Source organism: Tachypleus tridentatus, chromosome 2 (genome assembly GCF_004210375.1).
Source record: "Tachypleus tridentatus isolate NWPU-2018 chromosome 2, ASM421037v1, whole genome shotgun sequence".
Classification (NCBI taxonomy): Eukaryota; Metazoa; Arthropoda; class Merostomata; order Xiphosura; family Limulidae; genus Tachypleus; species Tachypleus tridentatus.
Window position 1 is genome coordinate 30,288,009 of NC_134826.1, and position 12,069 is coordinate 30,300,077.

The window sequence follows — 12,069 nt, forward strand, 5'->3', positions numbered from 1 at the left end:
TCAGCTGCTCCATCAACACAATTAAAGTTGATTTTCTTTAAAAGAAATAATGATATATTTCAATCCCAAACAACATCACTGTATTCTGCATCTTGTTTATAACTACTTCATGCTTAACTGATCACACTCTGGCTAGTAAATTTTACCAGTCTTACAAAACAGTTTATATATGATGTGGACTTATTTTGCAATAAATTGATTGAAGACTTTCACTTTAACTTAAAAATGGAATTGGTTTTTAAAATAGCCAAGATTAGTGAGCAGCATGATGAAATTAAGGTCAGAGAATTTGATAATTATTTTAAAAAATAATTCAAGAAGGACTAGTTGGAGAATAAAATGGAAATTAAGTTTTCTGCAAGTAAACTGCAAGTAATAAAATTCAATAAGACGATTGATTTTCTAGTCAGTGAAAGCTTCATGCACAATGCACAATAAACTGATAAACTATGTGCTTCGGGTTTGATCTACAGTTTTAACGCAAGTAGCAACTAAAACACAGAGAACTGTCAAATGGTTAACTGCATTTTTTTTATTTGCTTGAAACTTTAAGAGTGTACTACAAGATCTGTCAAGTATGAGAATAAATTCAAGAGAATACACCAAAAAGTTTCTGATTTTCAGAGTCTTTCTGGTGCAGTATGCTCATGACCTCTCTGGTACATTGAATATTTTTGGTTTCTGGTATTAAACTAAATAATTATTTATGACTTCTATTTTTATTTTTCTCATTTAAACTTATATAATTAGTAGATAAAGATAAAAATATAATGAATTAGTTCAGTATTTAACATGTGTCATTAATTTTGAAAAGAAAATGTGGATATTTAACTCATGGTTTGGAATGTTAAAGGTTTTTCTTTTGCTTTATACAAGCAATCATTAACACTTCAACAAAAGTCAACAAAAAAAAGTTTTTTTTGGCTTTATTTTTGCCAAAAAGCTGCCATGCCTTAAGGCAATTATTTATTTCCTTATTATGTACTATGAAACAAACCTTTACATATAAAAATAATTTTGTTCTATAAAATATACAATAATATAGTTTTGACTTTAGGTATATTTGAAGCCACACAATGCAACAGTGTAATACTTCAGTTCTTTAATATGTGTGTGTGTAGATTTAAAAAAATGGGCTTATGTAATAGAGCCATCATTAACAAGGTGTTACATGTAGATTTAACTGAACTATAAAGAATTTGTGTATAAACTGCTTTTTTGATTTCTGTTTTAATATTTTTCAGTAGGAAGATCTGTAATATTATATTTTTTACAGAGTTAATTTATTATTTATTTTGTTCTAGGAAGAATACAGTGACAAACATGAAATGATTCCAGAGCTTCAGCATGTTAACTGGGAAAGTAAGGGACTGTTTATTTTATGTTGGTTTTGTGTTAAAACATTAAGTTACTGATTTATTTGCTTTTAAAATGTTTGATTCAGTAACTCCCAGAATGAAAGAGTTTTTATCTCCATCTGGGACTTAAATTTTTATTATCTCTAAAATTTATATAATCTGGTATTAACACAGAAAAAATGATTTATTTCACTAAAATGTTATAAACAATGTTTTGTGTATAAACTTCAGGGAAATACAACATTGGTAACAATAACCAATTAAATGTTTGCTATAACTATGCATTAAGCTAAAGTGCAAACAAGTACTTGGTCTTGGGTTTTATTATGTAAAATTTGAGTTTAAAAGAAAATAAAAAATATTTTAACTTTGTATTTTAAAGTTTAATAAATACGTAAATGGAAATGAAATATTTCTTAGTAAATTTCTAAAGTTCTTATGGCTTTATCAAAGGTAATTTATTCATCATTTTCTACTTCTTCAATCCAATCAGAATCAGTTACAACTTGCTTTTTGAATGTGCTGTAATTTGCTGATAAACTTTGTGGTGAACAGAGAAAATGTACTTCAATAATGACTTTTTTTACTTTTTGGAGGTATTTCTAAATGGAAAATGGCTGTAATCCCATTTGCTCTGAGAACCACTTACTTTAGTAGTTATATTACTTTAGATTTTTTTGAAATTAATTAGATTACAAAATAATGACATTGACCAATTCTTCAAAGAACCATTTAAGCTTTCTTGTCTACATAAAACAAGCCAAATTATGAAATTGTTGGACTGCCATTTTAGAAGAAAGTCAAATACATTTAGAAACCTTAAAACATAAAATCTTTTTTTTTATGGATAGATGACTTTATCTAATAACTGTGTATTTGTAAATTGACACATCTAAGCAATATGGCAAGTTTTGATATTATTTTGGAAGCTCTTCTTAGTTATGTCTTTAATTTTCTGATATTCATGTTATTTGATTTCATATTGGTGTAGTTGTTGTTTAAAAGCTGCTTATATAATATTTTTTAAAATAGAAAGTATGTATGTGAGTTTAGGTATTTAAGATAATTTTTGAAGGTGTTCTCTACTGAACTGAATGCTCAGTGATAATAAAAATTTGCTAATTGCCTATCTTATATAAGGGTTGTATGCAAGAGTGATTATTCAATAGGACTTGTACTTGTTTAGCTATCTTTCTGTGTTTTACTGTCCTGGAGTGAGGCCATACTCATTTCAAGGAAAGGCACAGAGATGTGTTGAAGAATATGTACATATATATAAGCCAACCAGCTAAAGCACATTTAGTAGTATTTATATATAAGTCAGCCAGCTAAAGCACATCTAATAGTATTTATATATAAGCCAGCCAGCTAAAGCACATCTAATAGTATTTATATATAAGCCAGCCAGCTAAAGCACGTCTAGTAGTATTTTAAATATTATATAAATACAAAAAAATTCTTTTAGTGCCTTCATTTTACTTGTTGTTTTTTTTGCTGCCCATATTAAGTTTGATTTCTCTGTAAGATTTCTTGAACTTGCTATATTGTGATTATTGAATACTTTCCTGTCTATTGTAGTATACCTGGATATCATGGACTAAGTTATGAATTCACATTTTTGTGTTGTGACAAAAGGATATGTTTTTATGCAATTTGTTTTGAACATTCTTTTTTTTTATCCATTTGACTCTCTTGATACTTGTTGGGACCTATGTTTGGAAAGTGTTTTCTGCCTTTATTAACAGCACCATTTGTGGACATGGATTTCCAAAGAAGCTGGTCGCAAGAAATGAGTGTATTAATGCTGTTGAACATTAAAACATGGAAAACAAAAATACACAATCAGTAACTAAAGTAAGAAAATGATTAAAGTTGATATTCCATTTGTTTTGGCCCGGCATGACCAGATGGTTAAGGCGTTTGACTTGTAATCTGAGGGTCACGGGTTCAAATCCCTGTCGCACCAAACGTACTCGCCTTTTTTAACCATGGGGGCATTATAATGTGAGGGTTAATCCCACTATTGGTTGGTAAAAGAGCAGCCCAAGAGTTGGTGGTGGGTGGTGATGACTAGCTGCTTTCCCTCTAGTCTTACACTGCTAAATTATGGATGATTATCATAGATAGCCCTCATGTAGCTTTGTGTGAAATTAAAAAAACAAAGAAACAAACCATCTGTTTTACTCTTCAGAAAGAAGTCTTCTTACAGCAATTTTGTCACAATAGAGAGATCAGAATTAAAAAAAAAATGTGTGAGAGGGAATTGAGTTTCTACCACACTCTAAATGAAATCATAGAACTTGACTTCTGGAGCATATGTAAAGGTAGAGACTGAAAATGAAGATTTGTGTGAAATAAAATTAATGTTGAAATAACATAGGATGTGTAAAAAAAGTTTAAAAATCTTAATCAAACCATTGTTTAGTTCAAAAATACTAGTGGTTAGCTGCATAATAACAGTTTGCTCCCTGTTCACTGATTTCTAACTGAGAGTAGTAGGCAAGAAAGCTTAAGAAAACATAACTTGCACTCAATGTGCTATTAAATAAGTAATTTAACGTTTAATATGTATTTCTTATTGTATAGAAATTCTGTATATAATTAAAGTGGTTTAATGCTGAAATTAAATTTTGAAATTGTAAATGTTTCTGAAATGGACTTATCTTTCTTATATAAAAACTATCTCAATCATTGCTTGTCCACTAAGCATTGCTAAAATAATTTATATTTTAGTAATCAATGCACCACTCTTTATACTAAACCAATTCTGTGCCATTTCTGAACATGTAGATATCATGTGACTATTCTCCATCAATAGTGTTGCACCACCTATAATGCTGTTCTTAGTCAATCCTCACTTTCTTATTTGGCATGACACAATTTATACGTGTTTAATTTTTCTGAGTGTGACTACAGTTTTTGATTATGCTTTGTGTCAACTTCTGACAAAGGTTATTCAACAATTTATAATTTTTGAGTTTGACTTCATTTCTTTCCACAAATTTGCATTTTTGTTCTTGAACTTTGTGCGTTTTAGTGGGAATTCAAGGTTTTCTGTGATGTACAACAATATTATTATGATAGGTGACATTGTACGTGGCACAGTTTTTACCTGTTGAGAAAGTAAATGCCTTGGTTAATATAGAGTTAGAGTTGTATTCATTGGGGTTTTCTTTATTTCAATGTGACATTGTTTCAGAGGAAGAATACACTCATTGAGTTGTTACTTTGGTCGCCTCTTTTTCAGACACCTTCCACACAATGGCCAGCCACAACGTCTTTCAATTAAGGAAAACTTGTTCTTCTCTTTTTCTTCCTTTGGCTTCAAGTTATCCTAGGAGATTTATGGTAAAGTTTTCAACATGCGACTTCACAGCATATTGATATACTTATGGTGGGCAGTTTTGATGCCCTTTATGTGACTTTGCCCCTTTTTACACATAGGAAATTTATGTATTATATGTCATCAGTGCTTCAACTTTTATAAGTGAGATATTCATATGTATTTTGTTTTCTGTGTTGCTTTCGTTTAAATAAGTAATTGGATATTGACTTTGTAATTTTGGTAAATTTAATCATAATGCACATTTGTTAATTTCACATGTTTTGTAAGTTAGGTGTGTTTTGATTGTTGTTTTACATAACTGCTTGTGAAATATAATTTGTTGTTCTGTTTGTGTAATTTTTGTCATCATTGTTTACTATGTGCCTGTTCATCCTCATTTTTCTTCAGTATGTGATTTAATTCATTGTCCTTTGTTATCTTGGTTATTTTCATGTGTGTTAGTTATTTTCATGTTCATTTTTATTCAGTACTTTGTGAACTGGGTATATTTAACTAGTTTGTCCATTTCATATACAAGTACTTTGTTAATTTGATGTATTTGGTTACTTGAACCTTCAATATCTTTACTACTAGTAACAAATAATGTTTTTGTTCTCTTTAAATAATTTTTTCATCATTGTTAAGTGTGTGCCTGTTCCTTCTAATTTTTATCAGTGTAGGACTTATTTCTGTAACCTTGTCATCTAGGTTCCTTTCTCTATCTGGTACCTCATATATTGCTTTTTTTTTCTTGATAATTTCTATCAGTTGGCACATTCATTATTTTTGCATTTTTTGAACTAGAAAAAATTTTGATATTTTGTTTACTGGCTACATTTTGGTAGTTCGTAAATGACATAATAATATCTGTTGATAATTTTATCTGAATTTTTCATGAGTGTTCAATTGTGCTGTCCCTTCTGAATTTTCTTTAGTGTGGGACTTAAAATTTTGCCATGTTATTTCACTGACATATTTCTTTCTTTTCCATTCATAGGAATGAGCTTTACTTTAGTTCCTTTTTCTACCTTTGTGATCCCAGACAACTTTATGTGTTGTGCACATCCTTAGAAGCTGTCATTATCATGGGTTGGACTTTTATGTTCCTTTCGGTGAATACTTCTTCATCATTTCAACTTTTCTTTAGATCTCTGGCTCATTGGTTAAATAGAGTCCATTCCACAGCAATAATGCTGCTTACTTTGCCTTATCTGGATTTGTGTCTGTTCCCATACTCCTCTTTAGGGGACTGTGCTTCTTCCCTTGACTCCTGGAAAATTTCCAGTCTCTGTTTAATCTAAAAGTCTTTCTCCATATTGCATTTCTTGAGCCTTTGGTGGTTTAATAAGTCTTGTCCTACCTTTGTCCTCTCAATGGGAGGGTGAGGATTATGGTACATTCTTAACTTTCCATTGTGGTCTTGTAAGCCAGGGTGTACCAACTCCTTGTTTCTGTGATTTTATTTTATCTATTTTATGAGCTCACTGTCACCACAGTGTGGTCATTGCTTGCTGTTTTCCTGGCTTCTTCCATCTGGTGGTGTTTTGATTATCTATCAAAAAGATTCATTCTCATTACAAAGTGGTTTCTTGTTCCACAGATGTTGTCATCATCAGTCCTCACTCATGGTCTTGTCTATTGTCTCAGCCCAGGGTCTGACTTATCATTTTGCATTATGTTTTTCTGACCTGTGATACCTTCTTTCATATCTATTTCCAGCTGATGTTAGTATACCTCCAGTTGAAATCTTTTCACTGTGGTTTCTCTCCCTTCCATTATTCCTTTTTTTTCCTTCCCTATTCTTCACCTGGTAGTCTGTCAAAGGCTTGTCCACTTTGTCTGTGTCCAGCTTTTGGGCAACCTCATCTATATTCTTCCATTTCCTTTGAATTTGGTCTTTACCTGTCCTTTCCTCCTTTCTGCTACTTAACTTTGCCTGTTGAGATCTCAATTTTGTTTTTATACCCTTTACCATCACAAATTTAACCATTGTATTAATGTTCCATCTACCTTCCCTTCCTCTTCACATAATTCCTCCTTTTCTGTTCTTGCAGTTTCCATTGCAGTCTTGTGTACTTATTTACTTTAGTTTTTTATTTCACTCAGGTACCTTTTTAAGCAACAGAGCTTGCTTAATTTTTTATGAGGTATTGCTGAAAATGTTGTTAGTGTCCAAGTTGCTGCTCCTCCTGTGGATGTTTAGGCCAATAATGAATTAGTGGGATTTATTGCTGAATTGTTAGGAGTAAGGAAAAGGAATGTTGCTTTAGAAAAGGTTGGTTATTTTGATATACTGTTCATGTTACCCACATCCTTAACTTTACCCTTATGCCATCCTCTATCCCTGCCTTGTTCCTACATCCATGGGACCTATTATGCTGGTAATTGACTGCATTCTAGCTTTCACACCCATTTCTTTACCTTCCAATTCTCATCTGTACTTCCATTCTGATTCAGGTAGTCTTCCTTGTCTGGTTCCTTTAGATGTTGTGTGTCACATTCACTTCCTTTTAGCATTAAATGTTCCTGACTTCTTATTCCCTGGAACCCTTCAGTTTCCAGTGTTCTGTAACCTGTTACATTTACTGGTTGGGTAAAATTGCTAACCCCTACATGCTAAATTTTTCTTTGTGCATGCCACAAATCTCCTGTTCCCCTCCATTGAAATTAAGTGATTCCATCATGTCTCTTATGTAAATCATCTTGGCTCACCTCTCCAAGAGAAGGAGCATAGTATACTCATGTGATGTATGTGATTTCCTACCAAGCTATCATTTCTCATTTGGCAGCATTTGTACTTAGATGTTTTTTTGTTTTTTTTTCATTTCACATTCATATTTATTATCCTCATGAAGTGGTGTTCATTTATTGTAACTTCCAGATTTTTCTTAAGTTTGAAGTTTGCCTTCATTTATTACAGTTTATTTCGGTCACATTCCAGAGTTAATGTTACCACTTTGAGGGTCATGCCTATGACTAGTGGTATCTCAGAGGCTTCAGATGCTTGCAACCCAGCATGGGTTTTTATTAGTGTTTATCCTTTAAGAGATTTAACATTAAAAAGGTCAGTCTCTATCTTTGGCTCTTGCCCACAATTCCTCCTGTAGACACCAACCCTGTTCAAACAGATGGAGATCTTGATAACTTTTTTTCACCACCAAATTTCAAGTGTGCAGTTCTTCATTTCCATTATGTAATCTCCATTCCCAGTATGGAGATTTTATGTTCTTTTTGCTCATTTATAATGACTTTCATTCATGTTCTTCCATGGACACTTTCCACCTTGTTTTGTCAGGAAATTGATCATTCACTGTCTGAACTTTTGTCAAATATTGCCTCATGCTTCATAGTCCACCATTTGCTGTACAGTCAACCATCTTTGGAGAGAAAATTCATTTTACCTCTCCTATCCTTATTGTGTTCATGTGTTCCTTCCAGATTAGTTGTCCTCTTTGACTTCCAATCATTTCTGATCTGGGATATTCCTGTGATCTTTTATTCCCTCACTTTACCTTCATTTGCATCACTTTCCTTGTGTCCCTGGTTTGATTTTTTCTTCAGGCATAAGTTTCTCTCCTCTATGCCTGTGTACAGTGGAGGTTGGATTAATTTCCCATGATGTTTCTTGTACATGTTTTCTATTCCCCTCTTCTCCTTTACCTGGGTTTTTTCCTTCCTACCTAAGACATCAACAGCTAGAAAGGTAACTCCTTTTTCCTAATTCCCATCCTTTCATTTTCTATCTTCACCCTCACCCTGATCTGGTTCAACTTCCAGTTGTAATCTCTGCTCATTTTTTATACTATAACCCATATGGCTTCTTTCCTTGGTTACTATTTATTGTTCATTTTCCTATTCCTCCTATTCTCCTTTATCCAGATTTTATCTTCCTACCTAAGACATCAGCAACTAGGAAAGGTAATCTGTAGATTTTACCTTCCTACCTAAGACATCAGTAGCTAGGAAATGTAGTTTGTCTTTTTGCCTAATTCCCATCCTTTCATTTCCCAACTTTGCTCTTATCCTGATATGGAACAACTTCTAGATATAACCTCTGCTCATTTTTTGTACTGTTGCTCATATGACTTCTTTCCATGGTGACTATTTATTTTTAGGTAGTTTTTCTTGAGTTAAAATCTTCTTTCTGCCCTCACCAATTGTGTTTGGCTTTGGATCCCATTGCCTTCCTCTCCTTTATCACCTTTTTTTCCTAGACTTTGTTCCAGGTATTTATTCATCAGATTTGACATCTTTACCTTTTTCTTTGGCATCTCGTCTTCCTCAATATGAGGGAACTCATACATTAGGATATGAGAATTATACATAATATGGTTGTCTCTCCTTATCTACATGGTATCACAGTTTCTTTGTCATCAGGTTTTTGTCTAACACCTGTGACAGTTTTTCATATTTAGATGAGACTCTAACTGGGTAATTTCTATTCATTATTTTTTCCTTTCAGGAGTCTTTGCTTTACTATTCACAATTTGGATCCCTCATTATGGTGAGTGATGCCTAACAAGGAATACTAAGGATCATTTGAAATCTGCACTGTACATCCATGTTGAATTGCTCTTTCTTACATGGTTTCACAAGATGGGTTAAAGGTGAATAGCCTTGGAATGTTTTTGTTTCATTTACATGCCCATTCCAGACCATACCACCCATGGAGTGCATGAGTAAAGCAAAAGGGGATAGTTGCCCATCCCTGTCATAACTTGATTGAATCAATGTATATCATCTACTTTTCAAAATAGGGTTTTGTGGTCACCCATTCCACTTTATTTGGTGATGACAATCCTCTGGACTTTCCACCACATTTCAACTTCTTTTCTTTTAGTAGAGTGTGGGTCCTTAAAACTCTCCATTTTCAAGCTGCTGAGGTGGCTGACTGTGGAGACACCCTCTTGAATGGGTTCAACAAAAAATTGCTATAACCATTCAATTGAGAGTAAGGCAATTGTGTTCTGCTGATGTAGATGAGAAGTGGCTTCTAGAGGAGCTGATTCATCACCTAGTTAGAAGATGTGGACTCCTAATACAATTTACACAACCATGGGAGCCCTCATCTATTGCTTTGTGTTTGTTGGTTGGCCTGGTATTGAATTTAGAGTGAACTAATCAACACAAATCCTAACCTGGGTTTTCAGTTGTCTGTCTTTCTCCCTCTATTTTATACACCTGTGCTGTGGGTAACAGTGACGGTACATGAGATCATTTCAATTCCTTGGCTATCCCTCATTCCCTTTTCTTATGGGGATATTATTACAGTTTAGAAGGTTCTGCTCTATTTTACTGTTGGAGGAGTTGATTGCATATGATAAACATCCTTTCAATACATGATGCCAAGTTTCCATATTCATAGATCAGAGCTAATTCTTGTGTCATACTCAGGAATTGGAGTTCATAATTTCCCAGTTTTTGGGTTTGAGGTAATGACAGTATGATCCTCATCCTAACCTCAAACAGATGTCAGTATCCTGTAAGGAAGTTTTAGATGTAACTGACTCACCTAGTATGGTCTACAGTACCCTTGCCACTCTACATCCAGGGGCACCATCTTTTCTACCCACATTTCCCATAATGGGAATGAATTATGATATCTTTGTCCGGTTAGGATAACTTTTCTACCATGTTCTTTTTTTCTTAAATTTGTTCCTTTCATTTTATGCCCTCATATCTTACACATTCCACACATGAACAAAGAATATGCCTGGCTCAGAAGTGGTGTGGTTCTCCTCTTCAGAACTGACTCTTTCATCTATGGAGGTATTCTTCAAACAGTTTCAGGGAGTACAGCTGTTCTTCTTTTTACGCTGGACCCTCCTTCTAATCAGTGTAGAATTCTAGCCAATCTTGTAAGAGAAGGAAAGTATCATAACAGAATTTATAATTCTACTATACTGAAAATGTATTTTTGATAGATACTTCCCTCTTCTCACACTTCCAACCCTTCCTTCTCACACATTTCTGGTGCTTCTATTTTCTGCCAAACTTTGAAGTGATAGTTTTGTAGAGACACACAGAGGAAGTTACATGTGTTATGTAAGTATGCTGTGCTCCTATTGATGAGATTTGATGTATGATGATTTACAAAAGAGAAACTTTGAAATAACTTGATTTCAATAGGGCAGAGCAGAAGGGTTGTGGAATGTGTAAATAAAAATTTGCATATAGGGGATAGCAGTGAACAAGAACATTTAATCTTGTGAGAGAAGCAAGTACCTATCAGAAATACATTTTTAGTACAGGAAAATTGAAGGTTGCTTACATTGCATCAGATTCAAGTTTTAAAATGCTACTGCCAGTCAACTTACAACCAATGTTTCAGTTAATTACAGTTCATTTTAACATATTAAATATGGTGTTTAATTAATAGTGTCTATGTACTTACTACATTTTCAAAGATGCAATGATTAACCTTGTGTGAAAAAAAACATAATATGACATCTAATATGACATTTTCAAAATGACACTCTTCTTTTTTATAATTCTGTGTCAGATGTTCTTTGCTACTGTGTTATGATAGCATTTGAATAAATTTTTTCATATACAGTTATTGCTTATACTCATTCATAGCATAAAATATAATTTTTCTATTATTATTATTTATTAGTGTAGAAAAAATGATTTACTGTAAGTGATTTAACAGCATTCAAACACATAGTTGTGATACTTGATCTAAAATGCTTGTGGGCTTTGTACATTGCAAAAATAATTGAAAATATATTGCACACAACTAGAATGATGTAACATTTAAGGGAACTATTATACTTCATTATTTAATTAATTTGTACTCATACTTTTTCATTTCAGAAGATTGCATCCAAAAGGAAATATAAAATCTTTGTATGCACAACATTTGATGTTGAAATAAAGTTTTTTTTTTTTTTTTTTTTTTCTTTTCAGGTTTGTCAAGCATAGATTGGAATAGTTTTATGAGTAAACTATTTGAACTGATGAGGCATGAGCCTCCTACTGGAAATCCACTGCTAATAGTTGAGGGGCATCTAATCTTTAATTATTTGTAAGTTCTTTTTATTCATTTTTCAAATCAGTTAATTCAAAATATATTTTAATCTTTAATTATTTGATAGCTAATAAATATTCAGTTATGTTAAGCCCACAGGAGTTATGATTTGGTAGACTGAATATTTGCACGAGTAATAAAAAAGTTATATATATGTTTAAAGTTATTTAAAATATGCAAACCCTGTGATGCTTGAGATAAACAGGCCTGTGAAAATTCCTTTCAAATATCAATGCTAGTGTGATTACATTTTTAGATGGGAAAGTTCATTTGACATTTTTACCATATTAGAAACCTTCAAAATATGCCATTTAAATATTCAGTATTAAGTAAAACATACAGGATAGTTATGTTGG

The 12,069-nt window shown here is 32.7% G+C and overlaps 1 protein-coding gene across 1 annotated transcript in view; it reads left to right on the forward strand.

Annotated features, from left to right (window-relative positions):
• The window catches only part of LOC143245459 (nicotinamide riboside kinase 1-like), a 54,676-nt gene that overhangs the window by 20,885 nt on the left and 21,722 nt on the right, over positions 1-12,069 (forward strand). Inside the window, exons 3-4 of the mRNA XM_076491821.1 lie at positions 1,305-1,362; positions 11,593-11,710. Of these exons, the coding sequence (XP_076347936.1) occupies positions 1,305-1,362; positions 11,593-11,710 (176 nt within the window). The remainder of the gene's footprint in view (positions 1-1,304; positions 1,363-11,592; positions 11,711-12,069) is intronic.